Below are 26580 nucleotides of genomic sequence, written 5' to 3'. Positions count from 1 at the left end.
GACCAATCATTGCTACACAATGATATCTTGCTTCTTGATGTTCTCTATATTAATTTATTTGACCTTCTCACGCACCACGATGAGAAGAATCAAAGTACAGGAGCTGAGAGCTGAGCTGAAGATCAGTCGGCTTCTCTCCTCGGTGCAGTCCAGTCCAAACCATGATGGTCTACGTAGTTCTGCTGTGGTTCTGTGTTTGCTTCATCCTCCTTCAACTTAAACCTCGGAGACCCCAAAACTTCCCACCAGGACCCCCCGCCCTGCCGATACTGGGTAACCTTTTACACCTAACGTCAAAGAACCCCTTAAAGGACTTTGAGAAGGTAAAAAGAGTGCTGCAACAAATGCTGCTGATTTTTTACTTTAAATTTTAAATAAGAAATAACAGAGGGGTTATATGTTGTACTTCTTTAACATTGTAAATTTTGCCAAAACCAGAGTTCACTGCCTGAAAATATGAACTTTGCCCATCAAGTATTTACAGCTCAAACAGCTGACTTTATCTTTTAGTGTTGATGAGTCAGTATTTTAAAGAACAAATCTATATAAAAACAACTAAAAGAAAACTTTCAGCTGTGCAGATGTGAGGCATGCTGCTGTTTGTTTGACATAAATGCAAAACAATGTTTTATGCTCCATAAAATAATGTCTCCACAACTGTCGCTAATCTTTTTACATCACAAGCTGAGTTCATTTTCACAACAAAAACTAGTGGAAAAGAGAAGTTGTCTGGTTAAGGGTTTTCTTTCTTTTTGTTGCCTTGGTTATCTTGTAGGTTTTCAAAAGATAAACACTAAAACTCAATATGGAGTTCAGGGCACAAGTCTTGCTCATCTAAAAACTACTCTGCTGGTGATTCCTGCACTTTCTGTTTAAAAATAGGAGTAAAGTTACTATTCAAAATCCAAATATGATCATATTATATATCTAAATATATCAATATTATAATCTTAAGACCTATAAATATCTTATATATCTTATGTACGTTTTTTTCAGCACGTAACTCATTCTGCAATTTTTGCTCTTTTTCAACAATTCATAAATTAAAATGTCCGGTTCATTCAGGACATTCCTGCTCTGACTTTTAGTATTGGTGCAATTTTTCCTTTCTGAAATATTTAGAGTTGTCAGCCATGTTTTTTTCTTTGAAATGAGTGGAGTCCTCTTCACGTCCTTCACGCTGTTTACAACCTTTACTGCTCATTTCAGCTGTTGCTGTGGTTCTGCTTTTTCAGCTTCTTTCTGTTAACTTTACTGTTTTCTGCTTCTGGCAACTATTTAAGCTCCTTTTAGCTTCTTTATGTTACTTAATCTTTTTTATTTTTTTCTCAGCTACGTTAAACTTTTTTTCCTGTAAAATTTATCTTTTTAGTTGATTTCAGCCTTTTTGTATAAATCAATTTTTGTGTCTGTGTTTTTTTTCTCCTTTTCAGACAATTTTCTGCTCATAATAGCTGTTTTGTGCACTGTTAACATTCTTTTTATTTTATTTTTTGTTGAGTTCCTTTTGGCTTTTTCCTGCTAATTCAGGCTTTTTACACTCCTTTCATCGCTTTGTTTTAGCTAATTCTAGCATGTATTTGTTTCTTTTACCTTATTATTGGTAAATTCAGCTTTTTTCACCTACTTTCAATTACCTTTTTTTTAGCATTTTAGCTGTTTTGCTTTGTTCAGCTTCTTCTTTCTACTTTTCTGCTATTGGTGAAATGGTATTTCACATGATACAGCTTTTGGTGAATGCAGGCATGTTACCCATTTCTTTCATTTTCCTTTCATTTATTCTTCTCCATTTACTGCTTTCTTTTACGATTGTCTAATGTTGTTTTTGTTGTCCACTGTTGTCATCATTCTTTGTTAAAAAAAAAAAAAAAACAGGTCTCTCTTGTAAATGAGTCCTTGAGGCTCAATGCGACTAACTTGTATAAATAAAGATTGAATGAATGGTGCGTTTCAAGTAAGATTTAACTTTTTCAGCAGCTTTCAGCAAAATTATTCTGCTAAATCATTCAGTTTGAGTTTTCACATGAAATTCAGTTTCTCTGGTTATGAAGAGTTCTGGAAATGTTTGGATAGTAAAATGTAGCTATAAGTAAATGTTTCCATGTTTTTTGAAGATTTCTTCTCTTGAAGTCTGAAAGTGAACAACACAAAAAAGATCGAAGGCGAAACATTTCAACACAAAAAAATAATCTGTCCAGATGACCTGACTGAAAAATGTTGGATTTTATATCTGGATTATTGAGCATGGACTTTGTTGAACACAAAAATGAGTTTCTCTTGGATTCTTTTCCTGATTCTTTCCTCCACCAGAGGCCTGGGATCTTTACGGTTCTGTTCAGTATCTTTAACTGTTTCCAAGACTGTGCTCTTCTGGACAAAGATCTCTGAGGTTGTTCCTGGGATCAGTTGGAGCTACAGGGATCCAGCTGATCCCAGGTTTCAGCTACTTGTGTTTCTCTTTTTGATGTTACAGTTCTTGGAATCTCTACATTTGTGGTTTAATGCAGTTTGTCAAACTCCAAATTGGTTTGCTACAGGACAAAGGAGTCCCACGGTATCGTAGCCATATATAATTTGAACTTTTTGTTTCCTTGCAGCTGAGACAGTCTTATGGATATGTCTACAGTCTGTTCATCGGGTCCAAACCTGCTGTGGTCATCAATGGGTTCAAGACCATGAAAGAAGCAATGGTGGTCAAGGCCACTGATTTTGCTGGACGACCCCAAAATCTTTTTGTCAACGACCTAACGCAGAGTAAAGGTATGTCTCTCAAATCAACTGCACGGTGGAGCAGCAGGTTGGAAGTTGCCTCTCTGCAAGAAGATCCTTGTTTTGACTCTTGACTGGTCTTTTCTGCATGCACATGTTGGTTTATTCCAGGTACTTTGGTTTTCTCCTGCAGTCCTAAAGCATACAGGTTAGGTTAGCAGGTGCCTTAAATCATCCCAAGACTTGAGTGTGTGTGAATGGTTGTTTGTATCTGTGATGGACTGCTGGTTTGTCCTGAAACAGACACCAGTTCCTTACAGCTCTTCAGGAATCAAGATACTATAAAATAGATGGAGATGTCCGTTTGTGTCTCTCTAAACAAAAATTATGTGCCGTAATTTCTAAAAAAACATATATACCAAATGCAGTTTTCTGATTCAGGGATGATTTCAAATGTTTGTAAAGTTCAAATGTGAAGTTTTCCTAATCCTGATTCCTTTTAAAATCCTTCCTTTAACTGCAAAAAATGCCATTAGAGTTTTTACAAATGTGTGTTTGTCATAAAACATTTACAACAATTTGATTCTTTTCTTGTGTCAGTTCACTGGACTTTTGGTCTTGGTTCTGTACATCCACGGACACTGATTTTGTTTTTGCTCTTCTTGTTTCAGGAATGATTATGGCCGATTACGGCTCCTTTTGGAGGGACCATCGTCGTTTTGCTCTGATGACTCTGAAAAACTTTGGTCTAGGAAAGAAATCCATGGAAGAGAGAATCCATGAAGAGATCAAATTCACCATTAAAACCCTGGAAAAAAGCATTGGTACATCATCCATACACTGATGTTAACTAAACCCTTTATTCTGCAGTCGATGTGATGTTCTTGTCTTTTCTTCACGTCGTTTCCAGGCAAAACTCTAAGTCCTCAGGTGATGTTTCACTTTGCAACCTCCAACATCATCTGTAAGGTTCTGTTTGGGACTCGTTATGAGTACGATGACGAGACGATCAGAGTGATCATTCGGTGTTTCACCGAGATAAATAAAACAGTCAACGGGCTGTGGGCCATGGTGAGTATATGTACTTTTTTTATGTTAATCAAAACGGTGATATTATGAATTAAAAAGATAAACTTTTAGGCACAAAGTAAATACAATCAAGTAAATGTCATGACTCACTGGCAGGAAGGGTTTCTCCATTTTTATCCATCAGTTACAACATCTGGCTCATGGTGTCATTTTTAAACAGTCACTAACACCAACACATAACATGACTAATTCTACCCACTTCTGTTCTAAGATTACCTAAAAGATCCTGTGGCTCACCTACATTCAAAAGTCAAAGTCAAAGTTTCTTTATTGTCATTCACATCACATGTGTTATATGTGGTGGAACGAAATTAAGTACACAGGGCCCCAGTTACATCCAACAAAAGTATAAATTGTAACGAAAAGCAGTGATAAGATCTAACATATGAACTAAGAAATACGCTAAGCACTAATAATACAAAAACAATTCAGTTTTCAACAATTCAAGTACAACATCTAATTTCAGTAATTCACACTTAGATGTAACAGTAACCCACAGATCTTACCATTTTTGTAAAATTCACGCAATCAGATTGTTTAATGAAACCAGAATACAACTAATACTGAAAATGATCAGTGTAAACTTAGATGGCCTTCAGTTTTATTAGAGTAGCTACAATTTCTGTAAAATTTTGAAATTACATGTTGCAACTGAATGCATCAAAAACCTTAACATGGTAAATTAAATAAATAAATAAGTAAATAAATAAATAAATGCCTGCAAGGCCTTCCTGTAGATTCAGAGCCCCAGGTTTTGGTCCCACCCACTTTGCTTAAGCATTCTGATTGGTTAATGTACCTGTCGGTGATCAAACAAACATCCTGACTGAGCTCAGCATTTTATCCCGGCAGTGAAGTCCTGACTAATCAAAGTAAGTTGTACATTTAACCAAAAACTTTTATTTGTCTTTGCAGTTGTACGATTCTGTTCCTTTAGTCCGTCACCTACCACTTCCCTTCAACAAAGCCTTTGAAAACATGGAGGTAAAGTTAAAACCACAAATAACGAATGAACTGAGGTTATTGACTGTGTTTAATAATCGGTTTGTCGTGTTTATTTGAGACTTTTCTGAGTATATCAACCCGTTTTGTCAACGAGCACAAGGAGAGCAGAATCCCCGGAGAGCCACGAGATTTTGTCGACTGCTACCTGGATGAACTGGACAAGGTGTGAAACCACAACTGGCTCAGAGGTTTGAATATAACAACGTCTAATTTCTCTTGTATCGTTTTTTTGTTCAGAAAAGAGAGGATTCGTTTTTTTCTGAGGAACAACTCAGAAGGATCAACTTTGATCTGTATCTTGCTGGGACCGACACCGTGTCCAGCACTCTCCTAACTGGGTTTCTGTACCTCACAAACTATCCTCATATACAAGGTATGCCTCTGCACAGAAAACATACTTTACTGTCGTAAAATATAATCGTTTGCTTTTTTCCCATTAAAATGTTGTATTGGTCCACAAGATTTGGAGCCAAAGAACTCCATGAAGAAAAGTAACAAAATTAAACAGTTTTATTCATGAAAACTGATTTTAGGCTCCAAGGACAGGACATGGTCTAAATGTTTCAGTGGATCCAGACACTTCTCTAGAATTCCCAGCGGTATGCCAATGTCCCCATTGCTGAGGAATTTAAATGGTGAATGTTTGTCGTTTTTGAGATGAGTGTCTGCTGAAAATCAGAGTATTTGGTTATATTCTATGTTATTTATATCTATGGAATAGCTTAAGAATTAAAACCTGGAAAGCATTGTTTTAGATCACACAGAATTTCCACAAGTGTTAATACAAAATAAAAAAACTTGTCCATTCAACCATCTATGGTTGCGTCATGGAAGTAACAAGACCAGAAAGGAAATTCAGAGCTCTCTCTCTCTCTGCAGTGATACTATCCAGCTCCTTCTGAGGGACCACGAGGTGTTTCCAGACCAGAGAGGATTACTAGTCCCTGCAGAGTGCTGAGTGCTTGGTTTTCAGAAAACCTCCAGAGGGAGGCATAATCAGATATATGAACAACACTTTTCACTGAGAATGAGCAGCTCTACTTCAAGCTCCTTCAGGTGATGGAGCTTCTCACCTTATCTTCTAGGCTGAGTCTAAAACGTATACAGAGGAGGCTCATTTTAGCTGCTAGTATCCTGGATCCCATTGTTCCGGTCATGATCACAGGTGAGGGAATGAAGTGTAGACAGACCAGCTAAGTCCCTTTGGCAACACAACAGACTGGAGCAACTCCCTAATTCCCTCAGGTCTATCTCCTGGTCCCTCTTGAACAACACTCTCAGAAACTTGATCTCCTCTGATTGATTCAGAAACCCAGCTCTGACTCAGAGCATTTGAGAGTCATGGCCTCGAACTTCAAGGAGCTGACTTCCATCTCATGTAAGAGTTTTTGCATCAGCAACCCAAGAAAGACGCTGTCCTTCTGGTCATTCTGCTTCAGGAGCTCTCTGAAACAAGCAGACCCTTCAGCATGAAGCGGGATGCCAGTTGATATTGCGACTGGCACCAGTGATCTTCGAGCCACAGCTCCAGGAATCAAGGCCTTGCACGTGGTCTGTGGATTCAATGTCCCCGACCTGGAAGCACAAGTTCCCAGAATTTCATAAACCTCAAAAAAACAAGTCTGGCTATGTAACAACAAAAGGGTTAAATCGTGTCATCTGGACCAGGTTCTTTAAGTGAGAAACGTTTCATCCCCCATCCAGAGGACGATTTAACCTTTTTTGTTGTCTACCTGTATGAATGAGCTTACAACCCTTTTTCTGAACCACTTTGGCCTTGGTTGTCCTCAGGCTGTTTCTGTGAGTAGTAAGTTGGTCATCTGTCCTAAAACATTTGATTGTACATGAAGTACATGAAGATTGATTGTTTTGGATGGGTGTGTTTTTCACGTGTTAATTCATTTCAGTTCAGTTTATTTATATAGCGCCAAGTCACAACGGAAGTCATCTCAGGGCACTGAACAGACACATTCATATATAAAAATAATAAGTTAACATTATTTATCTGAGAACCAGACTGCTTTGAGTTTAACTCCATCACAGAACTCTCATATTGAGCAAGCACGAAGGCGACAGTGGAAAGTAAAAATTCCCTCATGAGGACGAAACCTTTAGCAGAGCCAGGCTCAGGACAAGCGGCCATCTGCTTCGACCGGCTGGGTTTGAGAGGAACAGATACACAATGGCAGGTCAAGAATCACATTTTAAGATAGAAATAATGACAATGAAAACTATTCAATTTTAGCAAATCATTTAAGGAAATTAGGTCATGTTGTCCTCTAGTAGTCTAAGTTTAAAGCAGCATAGCAATCCAACCCTAACTATAGGATTTATCAAAATGGAAAGTCTTAAGCCCAATCTTAAAACTGGACAATGTGTCAGCCTTAAGGACAGAAACTGGAATTTGGTTCCACAAGAGCCAAAGCCACTTTAGGCCAGAAAATGCTTCACTTTGACACATTTTCAGTGTCGTTTTTCTGTTATTTCTCTTTTTCCCCTCTTTAGATAGATGTCAGGAGGAGATCGACCGGGTTTTGGAAGGAAAGGATCGTGTCACATTTGAGGACAGACACAACATGCCATATGTGCAGGTGATGTGCATCATCACACACACTTAGCCTGATAATTTAAATGTTTTAGAGTGATGTGTATCTGTCTGCAGAGAAAATTCACTATTAGGTCATTGTCCTGGATGTTGTCATGTTTAAGGTGGGTAAACCGCAACTTTTATGGTTTGTATTTTTTTTTCTTTCCTTTGAGGTATAAATTAATTTAATTAGCAATCAAGACAGATGGAGATTGTAATATCACTCTTCATCCAGGCTGTGATCCATGAAATCCAGAGAGTTGCCAACATCGTTCCTCTCAGCACCTTCCACTGCACGACAAAAGACACAGAACTGATGGGATATTCTATTCCCAGGGTGAGAGGCGTTGCTTTTTAGTACTGGATACACTTAAAAAACTATTATGGTCTTATGTTTTATCCTTTGGGGTTTGTTTCAGAATACAATCATCATCCAGAACTTGACATCAGTGTTGAAGGAGGAGGGTCAGTGGAAATTTCCTCAAGAGTTTGATCCTGAAAACTTCTTAAATGAGCAGGGAGAGTTTGTCAAACCAGAGGCCTTCCTGCCTTTCTCTGCAGGTAGAACTGTAAAATGTTTTTTTCAGACCCGGAATCTCAAATTTATAGAAATAAAGTTTGTTAGATTAAACAGTCACAGAAAAGGTAAGGTTCTTTCTTTTGTCTGAGGTCCTCGGATGTGTCCTGGAGAGGGTCTGGCCCGTATGGAGCTCTTCCTCATGACGGTGACCCTGCTGAGGACGTTTAAGTTCATCTGGCCGGAGGATGCTGGAGAACCAGACTTCACTCCAGTTTTTGGGGCAACTTTGAGTCCAAAGCCTTACAACATGGAGGTCCAGCTGAGGTCCAAGCAGTGAAGTGGTGCGAAGAGGCTCTGCAGAAACAGATGAAAGAACTAAACAATTCATCAATAGTTGTGTCATATGGTCACAACTGTTGTGTTGACAAAAATTCAGAAACTTCAAGAAAAATCTAAACTTTGTCTCAGATATTTTATCATGTACACAGCTGTGACCAGAAGATACATTTAAAAATCAAGTCTAGTCATATTCTTCACAAGGGTTAGGTTGTGTACAATGATTAAAAATTACACTTGTATAAAGATTTTAGTCCTGTTGATCCATATATTTATGAACAGTTCAATGGTTTGGTCACAGACTGCATGTGCACGGCTTCCCTTCCTTCCATCCATTCAGCCTTTCATCCATCAACATTCCTATCAGACTAAACGATTCAGTCTCTTCTTGCTGATTGATGACTGATTATTATTGCTTACAACAATGCTGCAATATTGCTCTGTCACTGTTAGTGCTCACTGTTTGTTCTTTATTAAAGAATCCTAAAAATCCCGAAAGATTGAAGATCTGACTTTTTTAATTACTTAAAGGTATTGACTAGTTCTGACAACGTTATGCACAATCTCACTCAAAACTGTTAAATCCAACATGATCTGTTAGCCCTTGGAGCATTTGTTGGGAATGACTCACATCTACTATAACACCAAGTTTTGTTTAATATCAAGTTTTAAAGTGTTGGACCCAGGAATGCAAACAGGAGAGTGTTCAAATAAAAACTTACGGTTTTATTAAACAGAAAACAAAACAAGCAAGACAAAAATATTGCAAAACTCCAGGAGTCATGGAGTGGAATCGCACGGCATGAGTCACAAAATGTTAGACAGCAGATAAACTAGGAAAATGAAATTAAGAAGGCTGTGACTGAATAGATAATTGGAAACAGGTGACTTGATGGTAACAGGTAACGTGCAAAGGTGGGTAGACCAGAACATAAACTAACTGAGAAGAAGCAATGGGAAAATGAACTGGTGGCACAATGGAAGAGAGGAACAGACCAAAACAAACCACAGGAATATAAACTATAAATCTTGCTAGGCATGCAGCATTATAGCATGTTTTAAGTTGTTTATAGGGCTAGGAAGAGAAATAGCGTATGGGTGATCCTGAGGAAGAATTGGCAAAGAATGTAGTAGAGGTGAAAAGGGTGTCAGAGAGGATGATGTGTCTGAAGTTAAAAGCAGAAGGTCAGATGATGAACGTAGTCCATGGTTATACTCCACAGATTGGATGTGGTGTAGAGGAGAAGGATCATTTCTGGAAGGATTTAGATCAAGTGAGAGTATTCCCAAGTAGGAGCTGTGGTATTACTTGGGGAAATCTGGAGTGTCAGAGAAGAATGTTAGACTGGTACAGCACGTAATGCATGAGGACAGCAGGACAGTGGTGAGATGTGCTGTAGTGACAGATAGCTTCAAGGTGGAGGTGGAATTGCATCAAGGATTGATGTTTGCAGATGACAATCTGTGGTGAGAACAGGGAACAGGTGGAAGAGAACTTAGAGAGGTGGAAACACAAAGTTAATAAAATCGAACATAATCATGACTGCAGACTAAATATAGACATTTTGATCCACACTCCAAATCAGTTGGTGGGGGTAATGCACACCTTCCGTTGTTTGCTAACGACCATAAAACTCTACATGAAGAAGAAGAAAAATCAGTATACCCCCCATGCCACAGTCAAATTTCATCTCCTGTTTCTTTAAACAAGTAATGTTTACGTGGCCTTCAGGTGCAAACACAAGAATGATGCAAAGTCCAAAACAGAACAGAAACTCTAAAAAAAAAAAAAATGCAACAGAAAAATGCTGCAAAAGAAAAATTCTGCAATCACAGAAAATAGAAGAAGAAACAAACAACAACAACAAAAAAATGCAAAGGAAAAATGCTGCAAATGGTTAAAATATTAAAACTCCCCAAACAACTGCAAATAAGAAACTCTCAAAACTCCTCAAAACAGAAGTGCACCAGACCAGGAGGGGGACTGGACCACCACGTCATCTGGGACCAAACCCTAAACACTTCACAGCTGAGTGACCACTTTCTAAAGTCATAATACTTTCATGGTATGCGAGGAAATTTAAAATCTCTCAACCAAAGTGAGGTTTAAACAAAAAGTAGCTACTGTTAAAGGTAAGGCGGAAAGCTAAGCATTGGTAAGAGAATGGCTTTAAGTCATGTAAAACCAAAAACAACAAAAGGATTCAAGATTCTTTATTGTCATTTGCATCGCATGTGATACATGAGGTGGAATGATATTGTGTACACTGGGTCCCAGTTACATAATATCAAAAATATAAACTGTAAGAAGAAACAGTAAATAAGTATCTAAGATATAAACTAAGATATATGCTGAACGAACACCCAGTGGTATGCTAAAAGATCCAAGATGTATGCTAAACACTAACAGTGCAAAACAATACACCGAACAACAGCAGCACGCTTCTCAAAGGTTCAGTACGGCTATAATTTACACGCTCAATGCGAGCGGAGTCGGACTCAGAGCCGACCCTAAAACTAACATAAAATGGGATTTATTCAAAGCATGCAACAAAATATAGAAACAAGGCTCCAAACGTGAAACAGAAATAAATAACAAGATAAACATGAAAAAAGAAGAATGAGAAAAGTTTTGCCAAAGTATGATTTTTTTCTGAATTAGAGGGCAAATCCAATTAAGATGGTTTGGTATACTGCTAAGACCTACCAATACTCCCACTAATTGTAGTGTATAGTCTGTGTCTACACCACTGATATTGGTGTCTGGGTAAGTACAAAATATTTCTAGCGGTTGACAAAACAGGCAACTATAATTCCAAATATTTTCAACCAAGTTCACTAATCTTTATGAAGTAAACATATACTATGTATAATGGATACAGTAGGACAGAAATTATGTTCTTAAGATACTCTTGGTACTTTACATAACCCAGACAGAGATATTGAGGGTTTTGCAATAAACTATTGGTGGTATCTTCCTTTTCAAGACAATTACAGCCAGGCTTCAAATACCCAGAAAACATTTCTCTTTTAAATAAAATAGGTTGAAGCTTTAAATACTCTGTTTGCATTAAACTCCTAAAATAAGCCACTTTTTGGCCAGTGGCTGCTCAGCTATAACATCTTTACACGGTCTGGTTCCAGATTGATTTTTCTGTTGCATTTCTTTTGTTTGTGGGGTTTTGGAGTTTGCATCATTCATGTGTTTGTGGCGCATTTGCACCTGTTGGCCACGGTAAGTTATTTATTTGATGTTCTCACTATTAAAAGAAAGAGTCAAAGTACAGGACCGGAGCAGACTGAGCTGAGCTGCCACCTTCCCTCTTCAGTTCAGTCCTGCCCAAACTGTCATCATGTTCATCTCCATAGTTCTGCTGTGGCTCTGTTTTTTCTTCCTCCTCTTTCAACTCAAACCTCGGAGACCCAAGAACTTTCCCCCAGGACCCCCCATACTGCCGGTACTGGGGAACCTGTGGTACCTGATCTCAAAGAACCCATTGAAGGACTTTGAGAAGGTAAGGATAGCAAATTATATAATTTTTTTCTTTGATATATCATTTCAAACTTGAATGATATATAATAGATCCTTTAATATTTTTTATGGAGACAGTGTTCCCAAGCTGTGTTCCACCTGTATTACAGGTCCAAATGAACTCTGTTCACCTCCATTGATTAGTCAGCATATAACAGAGAAATTCATGTAGCTAAATAAAATATCGTCATGAAAATTTATTCCTCATCACACATGTTTCAAAGTTTTATTTATGATTGAAAAAGGTTTTGTAAGAAATTTTAAATATGGTCTGAATTATTGTTTACTGAATACTTTATATTCTGAATTATGCAATAAATAACACTTACGTAACGTTTATCTACATGACCAACAAAGCAAAGAGATAGTGCCTCGAACCATTTTGTTTTATTCCCACAGATAACTGTGTTTGATTTGATATTAACTGGGTTTTTTTTTTTTTTTTGGTCTCGCACTCAGTTTTAATCATTCTGTTTATAGATTCTGTTTTCAGGGAAATGAATAACAAGAAATTGTCAAATTGCAAACAATGATATTTAATTAAATACACTGACCTTAATATACAAAGAGAGATATAAAAGTTTCAAGTCAATTTTCTAGCTCAGCTGGACAACTTTATACAAACTGTAATTTTATGATGTAGTGAACTACCTTTAACAGATTTTATGAATTGTTTGCCACAATGATAAATGGTTAATTTTGTAATTAGATGTTTAATTTTCTTAAAAGCAGAATAATACTTACTTCTCTGTGATTTCCCCCCTTATCGTGGTGGTCGTGAAACTGAATGATCCTAGGAGCTATGCAGTTGGGGGCAATTGCCCCTGGAAGGGTTTCCCAAAGCAAATTGGTCCTAGGTGACAGACCAGGGCGAATCAGAATATTTGTACAGAGAGAGAACAAGGAACTCACAGCCATTACGGTCGATCGCAGTATCCTTTAATCAAAACCTGAACATATTGTTCGTCTTAAAGGCTTAGTTTTCAAGTGGTTCAAGTCTTATTTAGCTGACAGGTCTTTTTCTGTTTCCATGGGGGAATATTCTTCTTCCTCGGCATCTATTTGTTGTGGTGTACCTCAAGGGTTCATTTTGGGTCCTATTTTGTTCTGTTTATACTTGCTGCCTTTGGGATCACATTTTAGAAAGCACAACAGTTATTTTCATTGCTACGCTGACAACATCCAAGTAGTTTTTCTTAAATCAGATCTCTGCCCCACTTCACCCTCTGTTACTTAATTAATTTAATTAACTTAATTATTTGATTTATTTGTTTTTAAAAGTTTAAATGGTCTTGCTCCATCCTACCTCTCTGAGCTGCTTCACCCATACTCTCCTGCTTGGTGCCTCAGATCAGCTGATCAGCTGCTGCTGGAGGTGCTGAGGTCCAAACGGAGTCTCAAAGAAGACAGAGCTTTTTCTGTCGCTGCTCCAAGACTATGAAAGAATCTCCCTCTTCCCATTAGACGAGCTCCTTCACTGTCTAGTTTTAAAAATCTTTTAAAAACAAATTTTTACTCCCTGGCTTTTAGCACAGACTGAATCTGCTCTGCACAGTTTTTATTGTTTCTATTGATCTTAATGTTTTAACAACTGTTTTATTTTTTATGTGCTTAAATGTTCTTGATTTTATGTGTACAGCACTTTGTTGCAGCTGTGGTTGTTTTAAAGGGCTTTATAAATAAAGTATTATTAAGTATGCTGATGATATGGCACTAGTGGTTGGTCTGAAACTTCTACTCCCAACTCATAGATCAACTCTCTGCCTGGTTTGATGACAGTTTTCTGGACCTTAGTGTCAGTAAAACCAATGAACTTTGTTTGGGAGGTAGATGGGAAGCAGCCAGCACCAGATCTGTATTCAGACCTTCTGCTATAAAGGGCAGGAAGTAGAGCAGGTGACTGAATTTAAATATGTGTACCTTGGAACAAAAATTGATAACAAGTTGACCTTTGAGCCCAACACTGATTATATTTACAAAAAAGCCTGGCAGCGTCTCCACCTTCTATATGAGCTAGGGAGCTTTAATGCAAGCAAAATTACTTTACAGTTGGTGTAGAAGTTACTGTTTGAAAGTGTTGTTCCCTTTAATATTGTCTCGTGATATGGGAACGTCCTAGACAGAGACAGGAACAAGTCCCAGGTGGTCAAACAAGGTAGTAAAGTCATTGGTCATCAACAAAGGAAACTTACAGACCTGTACAGTCAGATTCTGGGGGAAAAAAGGCAATACAGGTTTACAACGACCCAACTCATCCACTGCAACCATCATTCAGGTTGGTCCCATCTGGCAGAAGACTGGTGGTTCCTCTGGTAATGAAAAATGGGTACAAAAAGTCATTTGTTTCCTCTGCTGTGAGTGTCCTTAATAGTCCTATTTAAACGCAGCCTCACATTACAAACCATTGTCTGCTTAGATGATTTCATATTTTTAATGTATCATGTATTTTAGAATGTTTTTTTATTTTGCGGGGGGGTAACAAAGCTTTTTATATGTTTTATGACATTTTTATCTTGTATTGTTTTTTATGAGCCAGATGTCAAAGATAAAATCTCCATTTCATGGAATGTTATGGACAATAAAGTTATACTGAATTGAATTGTGTTGAATTGAATTAAAAAATTTAAATGGCTTGGCACCCAGTTATTTTATGGATCTTTCACACATTACAATCCAAACAGAGCACTGAAATCCTCTAGTCGGATGCTTTTAGTGCAGCCAAGGGCTAAAATACAGCATTGAGGGGATCAGGCCCTCAGACTCTGGAACTCCCTGTCCATTGATATTTATGCTGTAGAATCCATACAGTCCTTTAAATCCCGACTAAAAACTCACAATTTTCACATTGGCATTTAATTCAAAATCGTGTTCCATCAGAAAATTTTAGGTGTGCTATTTTCTTGTTTTAGTTTGTTCTTAGCCTTTTTTTATTTTACTTGTGGTTTTTAATGTTTGATCTTTAAAAATTGACATCGACATTGACGTGGATAGTGACAGCTTGACCTAGAGGTGTGTGATTGAGGAACGGCCTCTTTGACCTAAACCCAGGTGGTGTTCCGTTGTTGGACATCTGTGCTGGTTATCGTTTGTCTATCACAAACACTATGTTTGAACATAATGGTGTCCATAAGGGCACTTGGCACCAGGACACCCTAGGCCTCAGATCAATGATAGACTTTGTAGTCATGTCATCTGATCTGTGGCCTTATGTTTTGTACACTCGGGGGGGGGGGGGGGGGGGGGGGAGAAGGTGAGCTGTCAACTGATCACCACCTGGTAGTTAGCTGGATCGAGTGGTGGGGGGATATGCTGAACAGACTCGGTAGACCTAAATGCAGAGTGAAGTTTGTTGGGAATGCCTGGCAGAAGAACCAGTCAGAAGAATCTTGAACTCACATCTCAGAGAGAACTACATCCCAGTGAAGGCAGGGGCATTGAGTCTGAGTGGGCCATCTTCCATGCTTTAATTTTTGAGATGGCTGACTTGAGCTGTGGCCACAAGGTTACTTACTCCCACAGCAACCATCCTTACACCCGGTGGTGGATACTCGAATGAGGGAGGCGGTACAGCTGAGATGGGAGTCTTATCAGGTTGTGTTGGCTGGTAGAACTCCAGATGCAGCTGAGAGATAGGTCAAGCAGGCTGAAGCCTTGGCGCTTGCTGGGGAAAGTGCTTGAATGCATGAGGAGTTTGAAGAGGACTTCGATAAAGACGATCAGCAGCTGAGAAGATTTTGGCAAATCATCAGGTGGCTGAGACGGGACAAGCAGCACTTTAACAACATTGTGACCCACCAACAATGGAATGAATACTATTCAGGCCGTCTCAATCCGACCAGCACATCTTCCATAGAGAAGCTGAGTTACATAGCAGTTGGTCCGTCCCTAACCTTACCTATGGTGAAAAACCTATTTATCGTGACTACAAGTGGTCAAAATACCATACCATACCATACCATACCATACCATACCACTTTATTTATAAAGCACTTAAAACAGCTACAAGGCCAACCAAAGTGCAAAATGAGTTTTCTCTTGAGGGTAGCTGGACTCTCCATTAGAGAGGGATCAAGATGGTGCAGAGGTAGAGCAGCTGACTTGGTACCAGAAAATTGCCCACATGTCATGGGCATTTCTTATCTTGGCATGGCATGTCTTGAGCAAGACACATAATCTCTAATTGCGCCTCAGATTATGCTTACATAGCTTCCCACTGCTCCACCTCAGTGTATCTCACATGTGATGGGTTAAATGCAGATAACTAATTTTGTCTTGGGAACATAGAATAAAGACAACACATAGCACTTGTAGAAATAGGGGAAGAAGTTCGGTTATCTGGGAGAGATTTGCACTAGAGCTGAGTGGTTGAGTGAAAGGAACCAGCTGAGGTGGCATCTGGTATATATGCCCTCTGGATGCCTCCCTAGGGAGATTTTCTGGGCTTGTCCAACTGGAAAGGGACCTTGGGGAAGGCCTAGAAGATGCTGCAGAGACAGCATCTCTACCGAGAGACATGTATCTCTGTCTAAACCTTCCTGTTCAAGTTGCTGCACCTGTGACTTGTGAACAAGCGGCAGAAAATGGATGAACAGAAAAAAAAAATAGAATAAGATATGATGGACTACTTTAAAAATTTATTTGTTTTTTCTTGCAGCTGAGACAGTCCTATGGCAATGTCTACAGCCTGTTTCTTGGTTCCAAATCAGCTGTGGTTATCAATGGGTTTAAGACCATGAAGGAGGCCATAGTGATCAAGGCCACAGACTTCGCTGGACGACCTCAAGATCTGTTTATCAACCATCTCACTCAAAATAAAGGTGGAGTGCATTTTTCTGAAAAGATAATTTTTAGTTGTTTTTTTTTCATTCAACTTTTATTTATACGGTTTAGTCTCATGAGGACTCATTTTCAAGAGAGACCTGTTTTAAACAAAAAACACAGATAAGGTACAGACAACAATAAACAGTCATAAAAAGTATGTAAAATGAAAAGTAATTTAAAGTAGTGATATAAAACAAAATAAAAACAAGCTACATTATGAAACAAGAAAAAAATACTAAAAACAGGAACATGTCTGCATTGATTTTTACAATGAACTTAACAATTGTTTAAAATCCCTTAGAGGTCAATGTAGACAGCTTCAGATTGTTTTGCAAAGAATTTCAGGTTACAGGAGCGGAGTAGGAGAAGGTCCTTAGAAGACCAAATAAACAGTACAATGAAAAAGTTTGGCTGATGCTTTAGATGTAAATCAAAACAGAATGCAATAATTAAAAACATTCCAACATGTGCAAAGTTGTGTGTTTCATGTAAGTAAATATATTACATATGTGGTTACTGATGTGTTTAAATAATAAGGTACAAGTTATTCATTAAAGAAAGTAAAATTATTGTTTTTTCAGACATTGAGAGGAGGTGATTTATCTGTCCTAAATTAATGTATGCAGCTAAATAATGCACCCACTGCGTAGGTCAAGCCCTGACTGGATGGAATCTTAAGTAAACACCAGGGATGGAAGTAACAAATTATACGCATATTACTGTAATTAAGTAGATTTTTGGGGTACTTTTATGAGCATTTCTTTCAAGTGTGGAATTTTACTCATACTTAAGTACAATTTAGACCATGTAATCTACTGCACTACTTTTAAAATCAGAAGTCGCTACTGAGTACGGCCGCAATTTGAATTAATATTCAAACCGTTCATCTGCATCTTTGTAGCCAATACGGCTCTCAGATCGCGAACGCACCAATTACCTGTGACATAAGCAAAGGACAACTCCGTAGAGTCATGAGTCATTTATGTACCAAAGATTTGGAGAAAAAGCCAAAATGGAGACCGAGGACAACACTGTCAACAGAGAAAATGAGGAGGTAAAGGCTGAGGACGAGTGCCCGTGGTTGTACCTGGAGGAATTTTTCATGTACAGAGGGCGAAAAGGAGACAGCGTCCAGATGCAAACTTTGTTTGATCTCTACGGTGATAGCAGCTTACAAGACTTCAGCATCACATCTTAAAAATCACATTGCAGTATATGAGGTTTTACAGTTACCTGTATGATATTGCTTTTTAATCGTTTGTATGTGTGGGTTGTTAGTTTGGCTAAGTATGTAAAGATCTTAGATGTTGTCACTGCCATCAGGTTTGCCTGGTACTAAAATAAGACGGAGCTTCTGAGAAATGTACTTTGAATGTAGCTACTATATACAGTAAATCGAATTGAATGCGTCATGGCGCGCTAAGATTCATAACTGGCTGTAATTATTGTACCCATCACTGCACCCTGTATTCACTGGTTAACTGGTCATCATTAACTTCATGCAGACTCTCCCACTGGTACATTTTCATCTTCAAACCACTTCTTGGTCTGCTGCCTTCATACATCTCCTCCTAGATGTCTCTGCGTGAGTGCAGCTACAGCGTGCGCTCTCAGGACATTATTACATGCAGTGTCCCCTCAGTGAGGACTAAATTAGACAAAAGGGCCTTCTCCTAATCCACTCCTGTTTCCTGGAATATCTTGCAAAAAGATCTGATGCTCTCAACCTTGACCTCTCTAAGTGGCTTTAAACATCTGTTAAGTTCATGGCAAAAACCAATGCAGACATGTTCCTGGTTTTACTATCCTACACCACCTTACAATCTAGCTGGTTCCCACTTCTTCCATTTGGGTCACGGGGTCGCCGGTGCCCATGTCCAGCAATCACTGTGCGAAGGGCAGGGTACACCCTGGACAGGTCTCCAGTCCATCACAGGGCCACATAGAGACTGTAACGGTTATGTGAAATCAAGGTTTTGGGGTGCCAGCCAGGTCTCTCGCCTGACATATAAGAGGTTTAATTTTATATGTTTTACCCTTGAACACAAAACCCGCACAAAGGATGTAAAACACAGAAGTGATTAACACCCTCAACATTAAATGGAAAAAATCCAACAACCACAAAATTTCTAAACAAGTTTCAAATGTATTTACCCACAGACACATAAAAACGACCTAACATGCATGTTTTTGGTCTGTGGGAGGAAACCGGAGTGCTCGGAGAAAAACCACGCATGCACGGAGAGAACATGCAAACTCCACCCAGAAAGGTCCCAGGCTGGGATTTGAACCAGCAAACTTCTTGTTGAGAGACAACAGCTCTACCAACTGAGCCACCATGCCACCCTAGTAAATGCCCCTTTCTTCTAAAATGAGTTAAAAGCTGGCTACTCAGAGGATGGGTTTAGTCTTGTTCAGAGCCATGTAGTCTTCGTCATGGCCTCCATCTTGGATGTAGCCTGCTGAAATGTGGAGAAGTCCACAGGAAATTTTCCTCAAACACCACAGAACAATGCAGCAACAAGGCACTGCCTTGCCAGTGAAATGCCTTGCCATGAAATACGGTTCTGGAAAGAGGTGTCCCTCTCTGGGACAGTGTGTGAACCACCTCTCGCATCATATTCATACAACCTATATTTATACAGGTTAATCCCATTGAACCTCGGGGACTCATGTACAAGAGAGACCTGAAAATATAATTATAAACGTGGATGTAAACCTAGGAATAAATGTCCACCTGGTAATGAGAGCTACGGCTGCTGGTAGGATAAATCATCTTCCTTCTGACGAAGAAGTATAGAGCCGGCTTAGATGTAGACATTTTTAATTTAGTTCACAAACCTCAGAAAAGTTTACCTAATTTTAAGTGTTAGCTCCAAATTTAGATAACATCTCTCCTCAAAGTTGTTGTGGGGTGCAAGATTGAATTAAAGTAAAAAATAAGCAGACACATGCATCAGCTTTAGTTCTCCTTCTTTACTTCCTTATGTTCGTTTTTCTCTCTCACACTCTGTACAGCATCTTTTTCAACATACTGTCTGACAGTGCCCTCTGGTGCCCTTTCTATGCAATAACATTATTTCAGTTTCCACAGCAGAAACACAACAAAAGCTAACAACTATTTTACATCATGCATTTTCTCTGAAAATAGTACTGGTTATTCATTCACATTTCAACACTGTTGTTAATACAATTGTCAATAAAGGTTACGTTCAATGGTGATTTTAACATAAACCGTTTTGTGTGTTCAATTCATGTAGGGATTTATAGCGGACGAACCCGTGCTTTGAATCAAGGAAGTGGTCAGTTTATTTTGACCCATTTTCTCCTTAACACATATACTTCTGCAGAGCTAACTAAACAATTGTCTTACTCCTATCAGTTGAAGCTGCTCAATCAATTACGTCTTGTCATGTGTACACGTAAGCCATTAAGCTTAATGACTCTTGGAGGCACACCCACAACAGACTGTTGCTGTTGTCACAAACTAGTGAATTTTGTAAGCAGACTTAAAGTTTGCAAAACCTAATTTAGCGGAAGCTAATTCTGCTAATGGTTTCCGAAGTTAACAAAAACGGTAATCTGCTTAACAAAACATTAGTTCCGCTAAAAGCTGTTAGCTGAATAGCAGACCTGTGCTCACCACTGCTTTTGAGATTTCAAATGTTTTGGCTGCAGCAGCCATCTTGAATCATCCTCATCTGCAACACAGCACATTTTTTGACACAGTAAATGAAGACAAATAGCCCCAGATTTCTGCACTAAAGGATTATTTTTAAAGCTCTTTCTGTATTTTGTTATTCTGTCGTTTTTAGGAGTGATTCTGGTCGATTATGGCTCTGTGTGGAGGGACCACCGTCGTTTTGCTCTGATGACTCTGAGAAACTTTGGTCTGGGGAAGAAATCCATGGAGGAGAGAATCCATGAAGAGATTCAGTTCACCATTAAAACCCTGGAAAATAGTGTTGGTATGTAATCTGTGCTCATACAACTAAAGCTTTAGTTGTGCTGTTGGTGTGATATTTTACGTTTTAATTTGAGTTATGATGTCTACAGGTAAAACTCTGAGTCCTCAGGTGATGTTTCATAACGCAGCTTCTAACATCATCTGTAAGGTTCTGTTTGGGACCCGTTATGAGTACGATGATGAGACGCTCAAAATGATTATCCAGTGCTTCACAGAACTGACTAAAATCGCCAATGGACCGTGGGCCATGGTGAGTCTGAAAAGGTTTTTCTGAGTCAGAAATGAGATTAACCATACGATAATCATTTAATGTATGATTGATTTAATGTATTTAACATCAGCCTTTTAGTTTTAGTTAAGTTAATGTTAAGTTTTATTTTGAGCAGAGGCCATCCTTACAGAAAAAACAAACATTTGACAAAGTTGAGTCAGATAATCTGGAACTAGAAGAATCTGTCCAGAGGACCTGACTCAACCATGTTAGATTAATCTACCTGGATTATTGAGCATAAATCAGAGCAAACCACTTCAACTGCCTCCACTCAATGGGGAGGAGCAGCAGTTCTACTTCAAGTCTCTCTTTCCTGTAATCAGACTTGAATTTAATTTCCTTATCGCCACACTGCTTATAAGTCTGGGTGTAGCCATGCTGTGCCATCATCTTTGGCATCTCTCTGTAAATGCGCTCAGTTCTTGTGGTGCCATGCGTCAACACGATCAGGAAGTGGGGGTGCAGATGTACTTTGCAGTTTTACTGTGCAGGAAATCCAGTGATGTAGCTCTGCTGGCCAATCGATGGTTGCTGTTGCCTTACATCAAAATTGGCCCCTCGGAGCAGCCCACTTTGAACCTCAAACAAAGTGGTCCCATATTCTGATTCTGATTTTGATCAATCGAGCTGAGTGGTGGTGTGCACTGATGGTGGAGAGGCCTTTAACTGGTGATGTATTGTGCAGACCTGAGGAGAGTTGAGACAGTGGCAAAGCGCCGTATATCAAGTCGGGGTCTCTCAACCTCAAGTACAAGCTCAGGCTCCTTCATCACCAGAGAGGTGACATTTTATGTCTCAAGAGACATTTTTAGAAAATTTTGGTGGGCCCATGGAGAGGCAAACCCATGTAACTTACTGTGTTTGGGCTGAGCCTGAGGGCTCTTCACCAGGCTCACAACAACAAGCTCCTCCCTCAGGCTTGGTTTAAGGGTGGGGTCCCGGTAACCCTTGTCAAGGCAAGGGATGTCAAGTTCCTTGTTAGTTTCTGTTCATACAAGTATTCTGAATATATATGTTTGTCTGATAAAGAACACTTAAAGAAGTGTTTTAATGATTTTCACAAAATACACAATATGCATACATACATATATATATATATATATATATATATATCCGGCGTAGAAATAACTGCCAAGTCTTCGTGCGACTTAGTTCATTGTGGCGACCCCTGAAGAAGGGAGCAACCGAAAGAAGAAAAAAATAAATAAATACATGAGTTAGAAGGGGTGGATAATATGCTGAACATTACTATAACTTTTTTGACATTTAAATGCCAAAACCACCTTATCATGAGCAGAATGAAGTGTTCCCACATGTTAGAATGACCTCGTTTCCTGGCTGGCTCCAATTGCTCAATTTCAACATTATGAACAACACAACAGCAAAAACTCCCAACACATTGCAAACATTGTAGAGCTGTTTCATAGTCTTGAGCACTCTCAATTCAAAACTGTCTCAACCTGTCACCTGTCAGAATCGAGACAAGGCGATGCCATCAGCTGACTGGACTGCGAACTGGTCAAGCGATTCATTTCGACAACAAAACAATTTGTGTTTCGGACGTCACGTGTCACGTGACTTCTTCTGCACCAAAACAGGCTCCGAAGCAGTGCTCCGATGTAATTTTACTTTGTTCACGAGTGAGGGAAGAATGGAGCACGAGGTTGTCAGACGGATTGGTGTAGCATCTGCAGTATTGCAAATTCTGTACTGGTCTGTTGTCGTGAAGAGAGAACTGAGCTGTAAGGCAAAGCTCTCTGTTTACCGGTCGGTCTATGTTGCTACCCTCACCTATGGTCATGAGCTCTGGGTAGTGACCGAAAGAATGAGATTGCGAATACAGGCGGTTGAAATGCGTTTTCTCTGCAGGGTAGCTGGACCCTCCCTTAGAGATAGGGTGAGAAGTTCAGTTATCCAGGAGAGACTCGGAGTAGAACCGCTACTCCTCCACGTCGAGAGGAGCCAGTTGAGGTGGTTCGGGCATCTGGTAATGATGCACCCTGGGCACCTCCCTAGAGAGGTGCTTCGGGCATGTCCAACTGGGAGGAGACCCCAGGGAAGACCCAGGACACGCTGGAGAGACTATATCTCTCGGTTGGCCTGGGAACGCCTTGGAATCCTTCCAGAAGAGCTGGAGGAGGTGACTGTGGAAAGAGATGTCTGGGCCTCCCTGCTCAAGCTACTGCCCCCGCGACCCGACGTTGGAATAAGCGGAAGGTAATGGATGGATGTATGGTTCGAAGCATGTTTGGAAGCTTTTGTTTCATACTACCATCACTAGTCTCAACCCCACGCCTGTCTTTTGGATTCTTGACCTTACTGCTCCTTGCCTGTTGCCTTATCACCCATCTGACCATGGTATCGACCCACCTTTCTGGATTAATTACTACACCTCACAGATTCTCCTTTTGGAATTCTTGGACCTCTGACTCACTGGTATCAACCCCCTGCTCTCCGTCTGACTCTTCCCTGGACTTTAGTTTGGACCACGTTCTGCTCCAACCATAACTTCAGCTGTACACCTGTCTGCTACAGTGACTTCATCCTGCCCGACCCCTCCAGGAAACGCTCACCTTTTCTACATAAGAAGGCTAGTGGCCGTCATTCTGTTGATCTGCCTGCTCACATAAACTGCCAGTCTGCTAACCTTACGTATCTCTACAGATTGGGCTCGCTCCAGGATTTTGACCACCACCAGCAGCATTTTATAAATAAAACCTTTAAATCATTCCTGTTGTCTGACGTCTTGCTTGAATCCATAAAACCAAACCATATCATCTGCAGTATATCCTTGTAGTTTTGACTCAGATCAAACAGAACAAAATCTCCACTTTGTTATTTAACCTGCATCAATCCATCTTTCCTCAGCTGTATGACTCCATTCCTTTAGTTTCTTACCTGCCGCTGCCCTTCAACAAGGCCTTCAAAAACATGGAGGTAAATTAATAACAGTCCAAACCCATAAGCCAAGAGAATCAGGTTTACACATTATTATTAATTGAAGCTACAATATGTGTTATAGATGTTTCTGAGGTTTTCAACTCGTGTGGTGAACGAGCACAAGAAAACCAGAACCCCCGGTGAGCCGCGAGATTTTGTGGACTGCTATCTGGATGAACTGGATAAAAAGGTGTGTAAGCATAACAAATTCACAAAATAAAAGTTCAGTAATATGGCATTGATCAAGGACTTTTCTTCTTCTGGCTTTTCCCTCAGTGGTTGGGGGTGGGGGGCAACGAGTCATCCTCTTCCATCTCCCTCTCTGCATGTTCTTTCCTCACTCCAACTACCTCCATGTCCTCTCTAATTGCATCCATATACGTATGTCATCTTTGTCTTTTTTCTGGTGACTGCATTTCTTACATACTTCTATCAATATACCCACTGTCCCTCCTCTGGACATGTCCAAACCATCTCAGTTTGGCCTCTAACTTTATTTCCCAGTTGTTAACTTATGCTGTACCTCTGATTATCTCATTCCTAATCTTATCCATCTTTGTCACTCCTATGGAGAATTTCAACATCTTCATTTCTGCTTCTGTCTTTGGTCCGTGCCACTATCTCTATACCATACAACATAGCTGGTCTCACAACTGTCTTGTAAACTTTTCCTTTGAACTTTTCAACCACTCTTTTGTCGTAAATCACTTCTGAACCTTTTATTTACAGTTGACCAGTGGGAACTGGTCGAGTTTTCTCCTGGGGGAGGTGTGCCCTAGAATGGTCTGATCTCTTATGTTGATGAGGAGCTACTGTGCATGTGCAACTTTTAACAAGAGTCTTTGTGCAAAAATTTTTGTGCCCCATGGCGGAAATACGTCACGAATCAGACAACGCGTCGATGAACAAAACAACTTTACTCATCATAACTATAAAATATTTCTTACACAACTAAAAATATATATAAACATATTTTGAAATTTTTTATTTCATTTTTATTTATTTATTTACTTTGTCTTAAAAGTAATGTGGTGAGTGGTGGGGCGGCGCCTTTGCACCCTCTATTGGCCAGCCCCCACTGCAGTTGACCCTAAGTACTTGAAGTCCTGCATCTTTGTGACCTCTACTCCTTGTAGACTCACTGTTCCACCTGTCTCTCTCTCATTCACACATGTACTCTGTCTTACTATGGCTGATGTTCAATCCTCTTCTTTGAAGTGCATACCGCCACATATCTAAGTCCTCCTCCTCCCTGTTCTCACCACAGATCACAATGTCATCTGCAAACATCATAGTCCACGGGGATACCTGCCTGGCCTCATCTGTTAGTCTGTCCATTACCAGAGCAAACAAGAAGGGTCTCAGAGCCGATCCTTGATGCAATCCCACCTCCACCTTGAAGCTATCTGTCACTCCTACAGGACATATCACCATTGTCCTGCTGTCCTCCTACATTTCCTGTACCAGTCTAACATACTTCTCTTCCACTCCAGATTTGCTCATGCAATACCAGACCTCCTCCCTCGGCACCCTGTCATATACTTAATGTTATATAATGTATAATATAATGTCATATACTTAATGTCATATACTCTAAATGCACAAAAACACATTGAAGTTCTTTCTGACCCTCTCTGTACTTCTCCATCAGCATCCTCAAAGCAAAGAGGGCATATGTGATGCTCTTTTTTGGCATGAAACCATATTTTTTTCTTATTCTTCAGCGGCTCTCTTGTACAAGGGTCTCCAGAGCAAATAATCTCGCACAAAGACTTGGCAATTGCTTTTATGCCTAATGTCCTTCCTAACGCAACCACAGAGCTTCCACAACTCTCTGTGTGGAGCAGAGAGCTACCATCTAGGCCACCCAGGAGTTAAAGGCCTTACTTAAGGGCTCAGGGTGGAGCAAATGAGGGTGGAGGCTAGTGTGGATGTTTTACATTTTGTACCCACATGTTTGATGTTGTTGATACAGGGAGTTGAACTGACGACCTTCCAATCACAGGCCCACCTTCTCTAATCTCTACACCACCACTCCCTCTTGCTGCTCAGAAATTGTTACCTCTTGTCTCAGTCTAGCTTCCACAATTCTCTCCATCTTCATCATGTGACTCATCAACTTAATTCCCCTGTAGTTGCTACAACTCTGTATATCACCCTTGTTCTTAAAAATGGACACCAGCCCACTTCTCTATTTATCAGGCATTTTTTCACACTCAAATATGCCACTGAATATCCATCCATCCATCCATTTTCTTTACCCGTTTATTCCATTTTGGGTCACGGGGGTCGCTGGTGCCCATGTCCAGCAATCACTGTGCGAGGGGCAGGGTACACCCTGGACAGGTCGCAAGTCCATCACAGGGACACATAGAGACAAACGAGACAAACAACCATTTACTCTCTCACTCACACCTAGGGACAATTTAGAGTTACCAATCAGCCTAACATGCATGTTTTTGGTCTGTGGGAGGAAACCGGAGTACCCGGAGAAAACCCACGCATGCACGGAGAGAACATGCAAACTCCACCCAGAAAGGCCCCTGGACCGGGGTTTGAACCAGGGACCTGTTCGCTGAGAGGCAGCAGCTCTACCAGTTGCGCCACCGTGCTGCCCTGCCACTGAATATTTGATTTAAAAACCTCACTCTCTACTAGACATTTCCAAACCTCCACTGATTTGTCATCAGGTCCTACTGCCTTCCCCTTCATTATTTTCAGAGCTTTTTGAACTTCACCTTCACTAATCTTTCCCACTGTCACGAATCACGTCTGTCAGTTAGGTTTTTGTGTCACTCTGTTC

At 39.9% G+C, this 26580-nt stretch overlaps 3 protein-coding genes across 3 annotated transcripts in view; all 3 read left to right on the top strand.

The window, feature by feature from the left end:
- The window catches only part of LOC119415959 (cytochrome P450 2F2), a 7946-nt gene extending 7832 nt beyond the window's left edge, over positions 1-114 (top strand). The window contains exon 7 of the mRNA XM_037683129.1: positions 88-114. Coding sequence (XP_037539057.1) covers positions 88-114 — 27 coding nt within the window. The remainder of the gene's footprint in view (positions 1-87) is intronic.
- On the top strand, positions 103-8358 carry LOC119416148 (cytochrome P450 2F2-like). The gene is made up of 11 exons (XM_037683339.1): positions 103-323; positions 2598-2760; positions 3381-3533; positions 3620-3780; positions 4714-4782; positions 4862-4966; positions 5041-5176; positions 7309-7394; positions 7626-7727; positions 7810-7951; positions 8060-8358. Exons 1-11 carry the CDS (start codon positions 162-164, stop codon positions 8245-8247), a joined length of 1467 nt encoding a protein of 488 aa, XP_037539267.1. The 5' UTR covers positions 103-161; the 3' UTR covers positions 8248-8358.
- Positions 8359-11599: 3241 nt separating this feature from the next.
- LOC119416125 (cytochrome P450 2J6-like) overlaps positions 11600-26580 on the top strand; it is an 18413-nt gene continuing 3432 nt past the window's right edge. The window contains exons 1-6 of the mRNA XM_037683315.1: positions 11600-11761; positions 16433-16595; positions 20415-20567; positions 20656-20816; positions 23706-23774; positions 23860-23967. Of these exons, the coding sequence (XP_037539243.1) occupies positions 11600-11761; positions 16433-16595; positions 20415-20567; positions 20656-20816; positions 23706-23774; positions 23860-23967 (816 nt within the window). The remainder of the gene's footprint in view (positions 11762-16432; positions 16596-20414; positions 20568-20655; positions 20817-23705; positions 23775-23859; positions 23968-26580) is intronic.

The sequence above is a fragment of the Nematolebias whitei genome, chromosome 10 (assembly GCF_014905685.2).
Source record: "Nematolebias whitei isolate Nwh7 chromosome 10, NemWhi1, whole genome shotgun sequence".
Classification (NCBI taxonomy): domain Eukaryota; kingdom Metazoa; phylum Chordata; class Actinopteri; order Cyprinodontiformes; family Rivulidae; genus Nematolebias; species Nematolebias whitei.
This window is presented reverse-complemented; position numbering and strand designations above follow the sequence as displayed.

What these genes read in the sequence shown, in the direction of transcription:
- LOC119416148 (XM_037683339.1), top strand. Translation starts at nt 162, where the DNA reads ATGATGGTCTACGTAGTTCTGCTGTGGTTCTGTGTTTGCTTCATCCTC. An exon ending in AACCCTGGAAAAAAGCATTG is followed by an intron (nt 3,534 to 3,619) that starts GTACATCATCCA and finishes CGTCGTTTCCAG; the next exon opens with GCAAAACTCTAAGTCCTCAG. An exon ending in TGGGATATTCTATTCCCAGG is followed by an intron (nt 7,728 to 7,809) that starts GTGAGAGGCGTT and finishes GGTTTGTTTCAG; the next exon opens with AATACAATCATCATCCAGAA.